Source organism: Crinia signifera, chromosome 5 (genome assembly GCF_055691185.1).
Source record: "Crinia signifera chromosome 5, ASM5569118v1, whole genome shotgun sequence".
Taxonomy (NCBI): Eukaryota; Metazoa; Chordata; class Amphibia; order Anura; family Myobatrachidae; genus Crinia; species Crinia signifera.
Window position 1 is genome coordinate 204267053 of NC_139221.1, and position 17336 is coordinate 204284388.

General features: G+C 41.3%; 1 protein-coding gene across 1 annotated transcript in view; it reads left to right on the forward strand.

Moving 5' to 3' along the window:
- LOC146005778 (protein PTHB1-like) overlaps positions 1-17336 on the forward strand; it is a 489046-nt gene that overhangs the window by 88437 nt on the left and 383273 nt on the right. The window contains exon 6 of the mRNA XM_083145203.1: positions 9157-9241. Within this exon, the coding sequence (XP_083001329.1) occupies positions 9157-9241 (85 nt within the window). The remainder of the gene's footprint in view (positions 1-9156; positions 9242-17336) is intronic.

A 17336-nucleotide genomic window follows, 5' to 3' on the forward strand; every position in this document is an offset into this window, starting at 1 on the left:
CCTGTGTCTCCTCGTTTCTTTGTGATCTTCCCTCCATTCTCTTTGGTTTCTCTTTCTTCTTCTTTCCCCTTCTAATCCTCCAAGATCTCTCCCCAGGGTATCTCTGATATCCCTGGGGCTGACCCCTAAAAAATCACGCCTGTTTTTAGATGGGTGGCCGGTGTCTGATGATAAGTCACCGTCAGAGGAGTCTATCTCGGATGTCACATAGCCCGTGTTGTCATTGGGTGTTCTCCTTCTATGATTGCCCATCCATTTGTATACTCTATTGGACTGGAAGTCATTTTGGTCCCTCAAAAGTTTGTTCTTTTTTCTACTGATCACTTCCTTTTCAATTTCCTCTAATTCTTGTTTTATTTTGCGGTAGGTTTTTTGAAACTTCTCTAGACTCTCAAAGTTTCTCAGTCTCTCTCCCAAAGTCGCAATTTCTTGTGTTTGTTTGTTCAGTAATATTTCGTCGTGTTTGATGAGAATGCCTATGAGATTGAGTGAGCATGTTGTTAAGGTCTTTTCCCATTCTACCTTGAGTGACTCATTGGCCAACTCAAAGGATGGGAAGACTCGAGGTCTTAGCCCTCTAGGGGTGATTTGTTGTTTGATATAACTTTCGAACGTGGCCTTATTCCAGAATGTTCTGGTTTGTTTTGCCAATATCGTTTTAAGTGTGTATAGATCACCGATCCAATCTTCTTGTGAGGTATTGATATGTGTAATATCTTTTTCCAACATCGTTTCCAAGCTTTTTTTCAGGTTAGTTTGTCTGTCAATCAATTCTTGACTAAGACTGAATGCTGGGGGGGGGAGACCTCCAGGATTGAGGCCTGACCCTGTTGGATTCGGGTTGAACATGGTTTAGGGCGGCTATCCGTGTTATCACCACGGTTGTACACGATGTGTATTTATTATATATATATAAGAACAGGTATATTTACTGATGTGCCGTGCTGATCAGAACAAGAGTGTGCGTTTAATCACCAACTTGAACAAAAAGAGGAGAGGAATGTTTTGATCGCACAGGAAATTTTTATATGTAGAGGAGGATACCTTTTAATCACCATATAGTCTCAAATGACTTTTATAGGTGTAAGGTGTGCTACCGCTCAGCACTGAAATGGATGCAAAAGAGAAAACAACAGAGTGCTTTTTTTGCGGTGCACCACAAGAAAAATAGTCTCTTTATAAAAAGTAACTTTTATTGACGTATTTTAAAAAGAATGTTGCGAACATAAAAATAAAAATATACATATAACACAAGACAAATTTGGATAAAAAGGAATCAGACTTCCTAACGTGGCGGGGGTTTGGGAGGGATGTGGGGTTATCTTATTAATTGCGTCAGTATGACCTTGTGGTTCAACTACCAATAAATTGGAGACAGTGGATATTTCTATATTAGTCCACTGAATTGGGAACCATGTCCCTATTTTCTCCGATTGGTGGTAAGTATGTCCTTAATTGGATACGGTCGGCGTCCCGTCCGTTCACCAATTCTTTAGAGATGTGGGTAGCAGCAGTTAATGTTTGGACATATATGGTATGCCACAATTGTGCTTCTACCAGTCAAGATTGATCGACACAAATCACATCATAAGATGGGTTCTGAGTATATATATTAAACAATATGAACCACATTCAACAGTGTCACTGTCTGCACATCCCTGTGGTGGGTGATCACAATGAGATATCTAGTAATTTGTGCTCAATCGACACCAAAGCCCTGTGTTTGATTTGTTGCTCCGACAGATTTCCTGCTGTGTAAGGGAGTCTGTATGACCGTGCGACTTTAAACGTGCTTATGCGCACTGTCGAAATTTCGACATATATCTTCACATGTGGATGTCAAAAACAGGGTTGACGGTAATTACATTATAACCATTGGGCTCCTGGTGTCACTGGTTATATAATTATATATATTCCTTTTTATCCAAATTTGTCTTGTGTTATATGTATATTTTTATTTTTATGTTCGCAACATTCTTTTTAAAATACGTCAATAAAAGTTACTTTTTATAAAGAGACTATTTTTCTTGTGGTGCACCGCAAAAAAAGCACTCTGTTGTTTTCTCTTTTGCATCCATTTCAGTGCTGAGCGGTAGCACACCTTACACCTATAAAAGTCATTTGAGACTATATGGTGATTAAAAGGTATCCTCCTCTACATATAAAAATTTCCTGTGCGATCAAAACATTCCTCTCCTCTTTTTGTTCAAGTTGGTGATTAAACGCACACTCTTGTTCTGATCAGCACGGCACATCAGTAAATATACCTGTTCTTATATATATATAATAAATACACATCGTGTACAACCGTGGTGATAACACGGATAGCCGCCCTAAACCATGTTCAACCCGAATCCAACAGGGTCAGGCCTCAATCCTGGAGGTCTCCCCCCCCCAGCATTCAGTCTTAGTCAAGAATTGATTGACAGACAAACTAACCTGAAAAAAAGCTTGGAAACGATGTTGGAAAAAGATATTACACATATCAATACCTCACAAGAAGATTGGATCGGTGATCTATACACACTTAAAACGATATTGGCAAAACAAACCAGAACATTCTGGAATAAGGCCACGTTCGAAAGTTATATCAAACAACAAATCACCCCTAGAGGGCTAAGACCTCGAGTCTTCCCATCCTTTGAGTTGGCCAATGAGTCACTCAAGGTAGAATGGGAAAAGACCTTAACAACATGCTCACTCAATCTCATAGGCATTCTCATCAAACACGACGAAATATTACTGAACAAACAAACACAAGAAATTGCGACTTTGGGAGAGAGACTGAGAAACTTTGAGAGTCTAGAGAAGTTTTAAAAAACCTACCGCAAAATAAAACAAGAATTAGAGGAAATTGAAAAGGAAGTGATCAGTAGAAAAAAGAACAAACTTTTGAGGGACCAAAATGACTTCCAGTCCAATAGAGTATACAAATGGATGGGCAATCATAGAAGGAGAACACCCAATGACAACACGGGCTATGTGACATCCGAGATAGACTCCTCTGACGGTGACTTATCATCAGACACCGGCCACCCATCTAAAAACAGGCGTGATTTTTTAGGGGTCAGCCCCAGGGATATCAGAGATACCCTGGGGAGAGATCTTGGAGGATTAGAAGGGGAAAGAAGAAGAAAGAGAAACCAAAGAGAATGGAGGGAAGATCACAAAGAAACGAGGAGACACAGGAGGTAACCCCAGAGGACTCCTTAAGGATAATTAACCTAACCGACCACATTCTAACTGAACCACAGACTACGGTTCTTAATAGAGGCCTTTCCTTTTCCCCCACAAAATCCTTTGATAGGTTTGAATATGAAAAAGATCTCAACCTATACATTAGGAAACTACTCCTTAAGAAATTTTATGCTAAACGTACACAAGAGACCGAGTCCACATTTGAGAACCTGGACCGAGGGAGTGGTTTTGTGACACCATCACATCCAGTCTCATTCCCAGACATACAAGACCTGGAAATGATCCAAATGCTGGAAGAACTCTCAGAGGACAATGAGAACATCAAGGGAAGTGAATCGACGAAGCCCTTAAAAAAGAAGTCTATTTTTCTTCCTGACATCTCGATCTGCCCCCAAGTCAAGGTATTCTTGGAAATGGTCAGTGCAGACCTTGACAAAATTGAGAACAAAAAACGAAAACATATCCATAATGACAATCTTAACCCCCAAGAAAAAGCGGCACTTGATGAGATGAAACATTGGGATGACACTATCATCAAGCCCTCGGACAAAGGGGGGAACATTGTCTTATGGTCTTTGGAGAAGTACACTAAAGAACTGAGGAGACAACTTGATGACAGTACATGCTATAAGAGGCTCACTTTCAACCCTACCAGTGATTACATGACAATATACCAGAATATACTTGATGGAGCAGTCAGAGAGGGTACAATCACCAAGACACAATATCAATTCTTGGAAGTAAAAAATGTGAAGATACCTACCTTATATCTGTTACCCAAAGTCCATAAATGTGAGGAGAACCCCCCAGGGAGACCCATTGTCTCTGGCATGGGGGGCCTCACAGAAAGGGCCAGCCAATTCGTGGATTCACAACTAAGAAAACACGTCACAACATTACCATCGTACGTACGCGATACAATGGACGTACTGAATAAACTACAAGGCATTAACCTTAATAAGAACACATGGTTAATTACTTGTGACGTGGAAAATCTATACACAAGTATCATCCACAAATATGGCATTGAGGCGACAAAATACTTCCTAAGTATGGACAAAGAGGTACCCCTCAATGAATTTATCATCAGACTACTACGATTCGTATTGACTAAAAACTATTTCGTATGTGAGGACCGCTACTACCTCCAGGTGCGGGGGACTGCGATGGGGAGTACATGTGCCCCAACGTATGCGAACCTGTACCTGGGGTGGTGGGAGCGGGAACGAGTCTTTACCGAAATCAATGAAATCTATACGGACCACGTTCTAATGTGGCTCCGCTACATAGATGATTTACTGATTATCTGGGAAGGGGAAAAGGAATTATTCACACAATTTCTGAATATATTGAACACCAACGACCTGAACCTTAAACTTACTTGCAGCATGAGTCAAAGCGGAGTAGAATACCTGGATCTGCGGATCAACATCGAGGCAGATGGTTCTATCACCACAGATCTGTTCCGCAAAAAAACGGCAACTAACTCCTTATTGCACCAACAGAGTGCACACTTCCCACCCGTCAAGAAAGGTCTCCCAAAAGGAGAATTTTTACGTACCAAAAGAAATTGCTCAGATCAGACCACCTATGACTTGCGAGCAGGTGAACTAAGTCAAAGACTAAAAAACAGAGGGTACAGTAATCGAGCCATACAAAGAGCAAGGAAGGAAACATCAAAACTGGACAGGGAGTCACTCCTGATCCCCAAACCCAAGAAAACAGAAACACAGGAAAAGATAAGGTTTGTGGGAACCTTCTGCCATGAATGGAGAGAGATCCAAGGCGTACTTAACAAACATCTGGATATCCTAAAAACGGACCGAGATCTATGTGGATTTCTGGGCGATACAGTGGATATCAGTTGGAGAAGGAGTCACAACCTGAGAGATATCCTTGTCCACAGTCACCTCGAGAAGAACACCAAACCAAAGATCACACGAAAAGGTTCCTACAAATGCGGCACATGCAGGTTATGCCCCTTCATGGTCCAACAAAATACCTACACTGACAAATTCAACAAGAATTGGAAAATTGGACAATATATCTCTTGCAACACTGAAGGGGTAATATACAACCTAGAGTGCCCATGCGGAAAACATTATATAGGGAAGACCAAGAGACCCCTGAAAAAAAGACTCTCTGAACACCTCCTGAGCATAAAGAATGCAAGAAGAGATAAGGAAAATTTCAAAACCCTCACACCAGTTGCCCGACATTTTCTAAAATTCCATCAGGGAAACACAAAAGGCCTAAAAGCCTTTGGCATGTCGAAGATAGAGATGGGCATTAGAAGAGGGGACTGGGACAGAGAACTCTTGAAGCAAGAGACGAGACTCATTTTCCTAATGGGAACCATGTCACCCCAAGGTCTCAATGAGGAGAATAACTATACCATTTTCCTATAAAGAATCTGCCAATATTTCAAATGTTTACCCTAAAATCAAGCATGACTTTCGAGGGGAATGATACCACTGATGAATATCATCAGATATATATGATGTGATATTACCCCTATGCCTCATATAAACAAATAGGGGAATAGCACCAGTCCAAAGAGACTTTAATCCCTTTATGAAAAATGGGGACCTGGCACCCGATTACCTTTACACACAAACACGTCAACACTTTATAAATCTACACATGATGCCCATGACGGTATCATAAGTAGGGATTAACTATTTGCACAATTATGTCCAAACTGTCTGCACAATCATGTCCCAACCACGTGAGAAAAACTCACACAACACATTTTCTGTGAGCACATGAACATCACACCGAATTCACCTCCAATAATAACAATAAATATCAAATAAAACTATCTAAAACATGAGCACTGTCTAGATTTGGCTTGTCACGAATTTTTCACTTTTTATCATTGTTTAATCACACCTTTTCTCACTGTTTGTCATTAGAACCGTCAACATCCTAATAGACACTTAGTATCATACCAATTGCATTTTATATATCTTTCGTTTAGACTCACTTTTGAATCACATATTGTTTATGCACAAGTGGAGTGCCCCTATCATAATATACCCAATATACCCCTTCGGCTGATGTGAGGCACAGCCATTAAGACACTAAAAGATGCCTTATTAGCCCATAGAGATTGATAGAATAACACAGGATGCCTTACAGTAATCTAGCCAAAACCAGTAATGAATGGGACATATGGGAACGAAGCTCAGACATGTAAAAGAGCTATTCCCCGATGTTAGAGAATCATAATCAGCCCACATATGTCAAATACAAGATGTAACTTTATAATACTTTTGGCTGATGCAAGGCACAGCCATCAAGACACCAAAAGATGCCTTATCAGCCCATAGAGATTGATAGAATAACACAGGATGCCTTACAGTAATTTAGCCTTAACCAGCAATGAATGGGACACATGGGAACGAAGCTCAGATATGTAAAAGAGCTATTCCCCGATGTCTGAGAATCATAATCAGCCCACACATGCCAAATACAAGATGTAACTTTATAATGCTTTTATCAGTATAACAGAATACACAGTAGTGATATCGCAGATCCAATCTAGAAGCAACCTTTATACTAGTGCAACAGAGTACACACCTGAGATATCATATATCTAAATTAATACATCACAGAATGTGTAGAGTAGTGTACACAACACACACATGAACGATGTCGTAGATTGCGGCTCGGAATCAATGGGGAAAGGAAGACACACCCCCACCAATAGAAAGCAGGGGCACGCCCCTGAACCGATGAATATTGATGAAGCCATGGTTTAAAAGCGGCTTCCGGGCGCCCACCCGGTTGGCCTTTGAAAAAGCTCATTTGCGAAACGCGCGTCAGGCGTTTCTCGTGAGCGGGGGAAAGAGGGACATTATAATGTTGTAAATTTGTGATATTGTCAGCCATATAATGACTTAGTGGTACCTGTACGCTACAGTACCTGTCAGAACTTATGCAGGGCGCACTGAACGTTAATAGCCACAAGGCTTGACGGACCTTCTGCACTCAGTGCAATTGTAACATTTGTAACCAGAGTTGCGGAGCTCTGCAAACAGTTATACTGTTTGATGATTTGTAAAGTGTGATCCACACGAGTCAACACCCCATTAATACAGTGTATATCGTTGCTCAAATCCGGCAAGATGTATCAACACACCCTAGTCGCACAGCTCGATTTCTGTACATAAGTGTTATTGAAATACTTCTGTCTGTGATCACTCGCTGCAGGGCTCTGCAGACAGTGACACTGTTTGGTGTCTTTTCAGTATAAACATACACGAATTCCAATACCTGACTGACACACTGTATACTTTGTAACACTCCTTTCTAATAGGGTGTATCAGCGTGCTTCAACCGCACAACCAGACAGACCCCTGCATATGGTGAAATTGAACAATAAAACAATTAAATATTCTGTTACTATTTGCTGCAGGGCTCTGCGGACAATGACATTGTTTTGATGTTCCGGCTAATGTGACACATACAAACTATTATATCCAATTGACACAGTGTGTATTTCCTAATTTTGATTATATTGTATTGGGGTTGGCTAAAACCAGTGGCTACATCGACACATCAACTGTGGACACAGGATATATAAAAAAACATACACACTCGGTGCTTCTGGCGGCTAATCGCCATTGATATTAAAGATTACGGCTTCTCGATGTATGCGTTAATTGAATTCTGATTAAATTACACTACTGGTGGTAGCATTGTGACAATACTTACAACAGCACTGATTTGAAACATATCTCATGAGCATCGACCTGAGTGTGGGAATGTACACCATAAAGATATCTGTTGTAATATATTAACATTGGCTGTAGATCCCTACTGGTAACAACATAACCAGTGACACCAGGAGCCCAATGGTTATAATGTAATTATATAACCAGTGACACCAGGAGCCCAATGGTTATAATGTAATTACCGTCAACCCTGTTTTTGACATCCACATGTGAAGATATATGTCGAAATTTCGACAGTGCGCATAAGCACGTTTAAAGTCGCACGGTCATACAGACTCCCTTACACAGCAGGAAATCTGTCGGAGCAACAAATCAAACACAGGGCTTTGGTGTCGATTGAGCACAAATTACTAGATATCTCATTGTGATCACCCACCACAGGGATGTGCAGACAGTGACACTGTTGAATGTGGTTCATATTGTTTAATATATATACTCAGAACCCATCTTATGATGTGATTTGTGTCGATCAATCTTGACTGGTAGAAGCACAATTGTGGCATACAATATATGTCCAAACATTAACTGCTGCTACCCACATCTCTAAAGAATTGGTGAACGGACTGGACGCCGACCGTATCCAATTAAGGACATACTTACCACCAATCGGAGAAAATAGGGACATGGTTCCCAATTCAGTGGACTAATATAGAAATATCCACTGTCTCCAATTTATTGGTAGTTGAACCACAAGGTCATACTGACGCAATTAATAAGATAACCCCACATCCCTCCCAAACCCCCGCCACGTTAGGAAGTCTGATTCCTTTTTATCCAAATTTGTCTTGTGTTATATGTATATTTTTATTTTTATGTTCGCAACATTCTTTTTAAAATACGTCAATAAAAGTTACTTTTTATAAAGAGACTATTTTTCTTGTGGTGCACCGCAAAAAAAGCACTCTATATTGAGAAGCTATTTGTCATTGACTGAGACAGATTCAGTAGCATCTATTTGCCCCGGCCAAAGTGATTTAAACAATGAACAGTAGGAGAATGCTAATAAACGTATTTTTCAGTGTTAATTTAAACTGAGTGAACCTGTCACACTTCAGCTTAGAATATTGTACAGTACTTAATTGTATTGTACAGTATTTAACAAATTGCTGTGTCAGACTGAATGCTGGGGCTTGTTGCTTACATTTTGCATTCTAAGCATTTAATGTGTTACCAGAAATAATATAGTTCTGATATCTTGAACCATTCTTCTTTATAACAGATACCAGGTGCTTGCTGTTGCAACAGATGCAGATACTAAAAAAGAGACAGAACAGCAAAAAATTGGTTCTGGGAAGAAACTGCTGGTAAATATTTATCATTATTAAATTCTTAATAACACAAGCATAGTTTCTTGAGAGCTACTTGTTTATTGTATTTATAAGAGCTGTTTTTTAAATAATACAAAAACAACTTTTGTGATGTAAAGAAAAAATAAACTGTTATAATATTTGGGTTTTTAAATGTTCCCAAACTGTTGAAGTAAAACAGTTAAGCTGCTCGAAGGGGTTGAGATCTGGTGACTGCGCTGGCCACACAGAACCCCAGCTGCCTGCTTCTTCCCTAAATAGCTCTTGCATAATTTGGAGGTATGCTTTGGGTCATTGTCCTGTTGGAGGAAGAAATTGGCTCCAATCAAGCGCTGTCCACAGGGTATGGCATGGCATTGCAAAATGGAGTGATAGCTTTTCTTATTCAAAAGCCCTTTTACAATGTACAGATCTCTCAATTTACTAGCACCAAAGTAGCCCCAGACCATTACATTACCGCCACCATGCTTGACAGATGGCGTCAGACACCAGCTAATTTTCACTTGTTCTGTGTCTCACAAATGTTCTTCTGTCCATAACACTTTTTTTCCCAATCTTCCCCTGTCCATTGTCTTTGTTCTTTTGCCCATATTAATATTTTCCATTTATTGGCTAGTCTCAGATATGGCTTTTTTCTTTGCCACTTTGCCTAGAAGACCAGGATCCCAGAGGCGCCTCTTCATTGTAGATACTGACACTGGCGTTTTGTGGGTACCATTTAATGAAGCTGCCAGTTGAGGATCTGTGAGGCGTCTATTTCTCAACACTAGATGCTCTAATGCAGTGGTAGCCAACCCTAGCCCTCGAGAGCTACCAACAGTTCACATTTTCCAGACAACCTAGCTGCTGCACAGCTGCACTCATTAATCACTGACACATTTTAAAAGATCCACAGATGGAGCTAATTAGCTCACTTGTGATTCTGTGAGGAGACCTGCAAAACATGCACTGTTGGTAGCTCTCGAGGACTAGGGTTGGCTACCCCAGCTCTAATGTACTTGTCTTCTTGCTCACTTGTGCATCGGGTCCACTTCACTTTCGACTTTAGTTAGAGTCTGTTTGTGCTCATGAAAGTGCAAATATTTACTCAGTACACATAAGTCTGTGTGCAAAAACACAATAAAAAACAAAAACTAACAGAAGTGTTGCTCCAATAGTCTCATGCCATATTGCGTAAAACATGCTAGGTGTATAAGGGCACATACTGTAGGTATCACAGGAGAGCCTCAAAGATTGCTGCTGCCACTGTTACTAGCCATAGCTGGCTGCACAACATAAGCAGTAGAGAGAAGCCCTATTTCTGTCAAAACAGCAGCTTTTGAGGATTTCGGGCTGTTCATCCATCAATAAATCGAACCCATAATCTGCGGTCAATGACACTTTTTTTTAACCCCTTGAGTGGTGGGTTTTTCTAGGGCAGGACAAACCTATCAGGGCAGGTTTGTCCTGTTCCAGAAAAACCCACCACAGAACTTAGGGGCAGCCCCTCCCCTGTCACCTACCCCTCCCCCTGTTCTCACGACCATCCAGTGCCGACTCCCCACCCCGGATCGCTGGAGTTCTCCTGCCGCTGCCCCCGCCACCATTCACAGCATTGACCAGACGGCAGGCTTGGGGATGTTCAGGACGGCTCGGGGGACACGGGCGGTCAACCTCCTGAGCAACCCACAACTTTCCTGAGCGGGGCCTGCCACTGGCGCCTGGTGCTCACTGCTGCGAATGGTGGTGGGTGCAGTGGATTGTATGGCCGGAAATTTTCCAGGAGAGCCCGCTCCTGCAGCGGGCATACCACCGAAGTGGTTAATGCTGTTTACTTTCAAGACTCGCTTCTCAGTAACTCTCAATGTTGTACTGTAGAACTCAGCACCATACTCAGCTTCCAGACACATACTAAGCTATTACTTCACAGACTTTCTTCTACAGTCTTCTGAATTCAATAGTAGATTTTTTTTTTTTTTTGCTGTAAGACAGAAGAAAGTGGAATAATGAAACTTGCACGTTGTCTTATTAACTATATGTGAGGGTACACTGCATCACCCAGGAGCGACACATCATGGGTGACTGAAAAGCTCTTGGGTACGGCTTTGCTGAGAAGAGGTATTGTTGGCTTTCGAACGTCTACTTTCATACAAATCACAATATTGTCATATGAGAAGACTTGATTTTTAGCTCAGCAACATTGTCCGCTGGATGTTTAGTTGATAGATTCTGAGTGCTGCTCACAACCCGCAGCTGTTTTACAGACATACTGTACCAATAATTGCCTTAGCGCATATGGCAGAGAATACTTTAGTCTAAGTTTTATCACATGTTTATAAAATTTCCTTTGGCCATAAAAGCAACAATCTCCTTTTTGTACTTTTTCCCCCCCTCAAATTGATATAATATTCCCTTGCTCATCATATTTAAGTAAGCATGTATTACTGTCTCCTGCTTCATCACACAGGAGACTCTTTTATGTTCATATTGCTGGCGCTGCTTGGGATTTTCACCTAATCATGATACTCTCTACACTTTTTATGCCTTTAACTTGATCTTTAAGCGATCGCTCTAGGTTTCTATACAATAAGTACAATGATGAGATAAAAGTTCTATAGTTGTCATCAAAGTCTGATTCTTAGAAAGGTTCACTGTGGTTTTTGGTCTGATTGAACTTTGCTAAACAATTTCATTTATGTAACTAAATTCTGGATTTATATCTATAATTTTTTATTTTTTTTGTATGTCATAAATTTTTTGGGCTAGTGTACAGGATTGCTTAACCTCCCCTCAGAAGTAGCCACTGGTAACAACAAGAGCGTGAGTGATGTGCTGTATGTATTGTTGCTGGTAATAATTAGTGAGAAAGCTTATATCCAATTATAAGCTCTGTCCTACCATCATGTGTAAACAGACATTAATATATGCCATTGGAGAGTAATAAGGCTTTTTAACCATGTTTAGCTCTCAACATCTCAGTTTACAATTCTTGTCCTCTATCTGCTTAAAGTTGTCTGCTAATCTTTCAAAATTGCATGCTTGGGGAAAAGAACACCTTTTTTAAATGATGTGTGGCTAGGCACAACTTTCATCTATTCCTAGTGTTTGGGTGGGTGGTATGCGCATATATTTAACCCCACACCCCGACCCTGCTCTAGTCGCTTAGCATATGCTTTTTGGGTGACATCATTATCTTTTTTACATTTCTAAACATTTTACATTTGTATCAGTTTTGTATGCGCCTTTAACCCCTTCACTGTCAATCCTGTCACTGTCTCCCCCTCCTTGGTGCTGGGTAACGCCGATGTGCTGAGCTAGCAATGAGCTCAGCGTCAGCCGCTGCCCGGCTTCGGTTGCCCGACTCCTTCCTCCTGGCTGTATGTGGCGTGAACTTGCTAACGTCACGCCGCACACAGCCGGGTTGCCAGGGGCAGGGCCGGACAGTGGCTGATATAGTGCACAGCCCGGCCCCGGGAGACACATCGTTTTAAGTGTTTTTTTAGGGAGCGCTCTCCAAAAAAAACACCTGCCCTTTGGGGAGCTCTCCCTGCAAAAAAAACACCATTGAAGGGGTTAATATGGTATCCAGTTCCTGGGTCAACCACTAATGGTCAACAGTGACTAGGTCCACACCTATAAATGGTTGACATACCCTAGATCGACATTGACAGAAGGTCGACACACAAAAAGGGTCAACCTTTACATAGTTGACACATGTTTTTTATTTGTTCAGACAGAACTGGTTCATACTTTCCATACTTTCTATCTAAGTGGGAAAAGAGTTTGATTATAATAGTGTGCCGAGTGCAGGTAGGCACCGTGCCTGAAGCATGGCGAGCCATGCGAGGGGACACGGTACACTTATACGGGATGCGGTCATTCGTCAGACTGCATTTAGGTCTACAGTCATTAGGTCGACCCCACTAGGTCGACTGGCAGGAAGGTCGACCTGACTTAAGGTCGACATGGGCCAAGGTCGACATGACTTAAGGTCGAATTTGCATAAAGGTCGACATGAGGAAGGTCGACTGGTCATAAGGTCGACATGGGTTTTTCACTGTTTTTTGAGCCGACATGTGCCGACAGGCGGTATTTCATGCCCTACCATCCACTAGGGCGTGGAGGAGGTTATTAAAGCTGTGGCGAGCGCAGCGAGGCACCGTGCCCGAAGCATCGCGAGCGAAGCGAGCGATGCGAGGGTCCGATTCTCATTGCCAACTGTGTCCATGTCGACTGTGTCGACATTAGGATAAAAAAACAGTGAAAAACCCATGTCGACCTTATGACCAGTCGACCTTCCTCATGTCGACCTTTATGCAAATTCGACCTTAAGTCATGTCGACCTTGGCCCATGTCGACCTTAAGTCAGGTCGACCTTCCTGCCAGTCGACCTAGTGGGGTCGACCTAATGACTGTAGACCTAAATGCAGTCTGACGAATGATCCCATTCCACTTATACAGTGTCCATGTCGACATAGAATCAAAAAATAAAAACTTGTGTTGACCCTATTTTATTTAATGTGGGAGAAAACTGGGTTACCCAGATAATACACAAGCATGGAGAGAATACACAAACTACACAGTTACGACAATGATGGTAACTGAACACACGATCTCAGTGTTGTGGGGCAGTGATGCTAACCATTCACTCTCTGTACTGCCCTGAAGAGACTGTGTATTCAGAGGGGAACAGCTACTAGTTGACTGGGTTTGTCTGAGGGGCCCAATAACAGACCAAATCAGCCACTGTCCCCTCAAACCTGTCAGTAGGAGGGGGCATTCCCACCGGCTAGGGGTCTTACAGTGCCCCCCTTCTGTTCATCAAACTTGGCTGCCCTGCAAGCACTCATTTTCCCCAAAAAAATGTCATCATACATCCTTGGCCACATGGCCACTTATATAGCCATCAGTCTGCCAATGAGTTGCAGACCTCGTTTGTATTCCACATTATTTCTTATTCTTCTCTCCAGTGTTTCCACCATGGTGGACAGAGTATTATGACATCATCCCTATGTTGTGCACATCCTATCTGGCCTTAGAGAGGTTGCTAAACTGTTCAGGGAGTCAAAGGAGATTTATTAGGTAGTCTCACATCATATACTGCAATTGCATACAATCTAGAACTCTGCAGCTGTAAAGGTGCATGGTCTGTATCAAAGGCAGAAATGAAAGGAGATGCCAGTTAGAACACCTCAAGTTATTCTTGCCATTGAAGGCTAAAACATTGGGCTAACGTTAAGTTAATCCAGCTATATGTTCTAATAGCATTACACTTATCTGAATATTCCCTGTACTCAGCAAGGCATTTCTTAATCAGATAAGAATGTAGATTCCTCTTTCTACGTCAGTAGATGAATCTGTTTTACCATCTGCAATATGAGGGTCATATTTACTCTCATGAAGATTTAGCTATAGATCAAGACTAGGCAGAGCCCTATAATGTACTGGGTGATGTGATAATGTCCGGTGGTTTTCTGTGTTCCATAGAGGATTGTGATACCTGGCTGTTTGTATCAATGCAATCCAGGTAAAAAAGTAAATCTGCAACTAGTGACTTGGAGGACCATTACCAAACCTTGTCTGTAGAGCATGCCTAATTTGTAGGTAGCAAAAGAGGAATGTTCTAGAAAAATAAGTAATCTGCCAGCGTACACAGGTCAGTTAACAAAATGTTTTCCCATAAACGGATGGGTGTATGCAAGTCACCATTATATACCAAGTGGGTAACCATGGTTCGAATGTAAATGTTTTTTTTTCACAATTATATTAGTGCCTGGAGCCATATTCTGGCGATTTCTTCAGAAATCTCATGAATAATGCAGGCCGTTGCTAGCATAGACAGGCAGTAAAGTAATGTGTTATGGGTTATTGTGTTGCTTAATGGCTGTCTATTTGTTTAAGCACTATTTTTACACTGATTCCCAAATTATGATGGCACTTGCAGTACCCTACCCTTTCCAGCTATCTTTGCTGTTACTATTTTTTATTTTGTTTCATTTTACTGTCACAGCTACTTGCTTTTTGTGCTTATTAATAAGCACATGCAAAGAACATCAGAAAAAAAGTCAGATGCATTTCCCACTCTTGTGTTCTGCTATGCTAAGCATTTTTCCATGCCGTAACATAAACTCCTATTCTAACTTTACTTACTTCTCTACTTTCACATCCACATTTCACCACCAATACAAAAAAAAACATGAACATCCACCTATATCTATCTCTCCTTTATAATCTTATTAGCTGGTGACCTATCACCAAACCCAGGCCCTAACCATCTGTCCCACTCAGATTTTACTGGTTGTAAGCTTAGAAATTCAACTAACCTCATAAATATCACATGCCTCCCACCACACTCCAAACAACTTAAATGTGCCCTATTGAATGTACGCTCTGTTTGCAATAAATTAACATCCATCCATGAACTCTTCATCTCTGGCCATTACAGAAACCTGGCTCACACAATCAGACATGGCCTCGCCTGCAGCACTGTCACATGGTGGTTTCCACTTCACTCACACCTCCAGGCCTGGTAACTGTAAAGGAGGTGGGGTTGGTATATTATTGTCACAAGCCTTCACATACTCAGTTCTACCACCTAACTAAGAACAGTTACCATCCTGACATCTCCATCGCTGTTGACAACTCGACTATCTACCCTACCTCACAAGCTTCCTTCTCCATATTCAATCTGTCTCCAAATCATGGTACATGCATCTAAAAACATATCCAATATTCAACCCTATCTCACACAAGACACTACCAAATCTCTTATCCATGCACTCATTATATCCTGCATTGATTATTGCAATAGTCTCCTAATTGGTCTTCCCAAGAACAGACTCTCACCACTGCAATCCATTTTAAATGCTGCTGCTAGGCTGATCGTCCTTGCAAGACGCTCATCGTCTGCTGATCCGCTCTGCCAGTCCCTCCATTGGTTGCCTGTATCTTACCGTATTCAATATAATACACTTCTACTTGCATATAAAGCTATTAACCATACTGCACCAGCTTATATCTCTTTACTTATCACAAAATATCTTCCATCTCTACCACTCCGCTCTGCACAAGATCTGCGTCTCTCTTCTGCACGGATCACTAGCTCCCATTCACTATTACAGGACTTTCATCGGGCTGCTCCCATCCTATGGAATGCCCTTCCACGCACAATAAGTCTCTCCACTAGCCTCCAAAATTTCAAGTGTTCCCCGAAAACTCACCTCTTAAGACAAGCCTATCATATTTAAGTTCTACACGCATAACCCTCTGAGGCAATTATGTATTATAGCTTCCCTTCTGGACTTGTAACTTGGTGGGACTGCTATGCTATTATTGATGCCTGTCCTTGTGTTTCCATCCTATATCCTTATAGATTGTAATCTTGCAGCAGGGCCCTCTAACCTCCAAGTCTGTCTGTTGTAAAGCGCAACGGAATCTGCTGCGCTATATAAGAAACTGTAAATAAATCCATAAATAATAGATTGCATTGGAATAAACACAACACATGCAAAATGAACTGAAGATGTATTGCTAAACCAAGCATTAGTTTTCATTCATTTTACCCATTTTCTTGCATACTTCTAAGGGATCACTAAACTCCATAATTACTGTATATTATCTGGTATGAACCAAGAAAGTAAAACTCATTTGTAAAATTTGAACCTGACATACCTCTGCAATTCTTCTAATAATGTATATACAGTACAGTATACACCCACACACATTCATTCTAGTGTTCATTTTTGTTGGGATCCAATTAACCAACCCGTATATTTTTGGAATGTGGGAATAAACTGGAGTACACGGAGTGGTACTTGTGTATTATCTGGGCGCCCGATTTTATCATTGCATGCCACTACTTAAGGCATGCGATGTGATGCGATGCAATGTTTCATTGTAAAGACCAGATTTTTAATTGTATAGGGGCATATGTATTAAGCCTGGCGAAGAGATAAACTGGAGAAAAAGTGGAAGGAGTTAACGCACCAGCCAATCAGCAGTGTTTGAAATATGACAGTTGGAAGTTGATTGGCTAGTGCGTTATCTCCTACCACTTTTTCTCCACTTTATCTCCAGTTTATCTCTTCGCCAGGTTTAATACATCTGCCCCTTA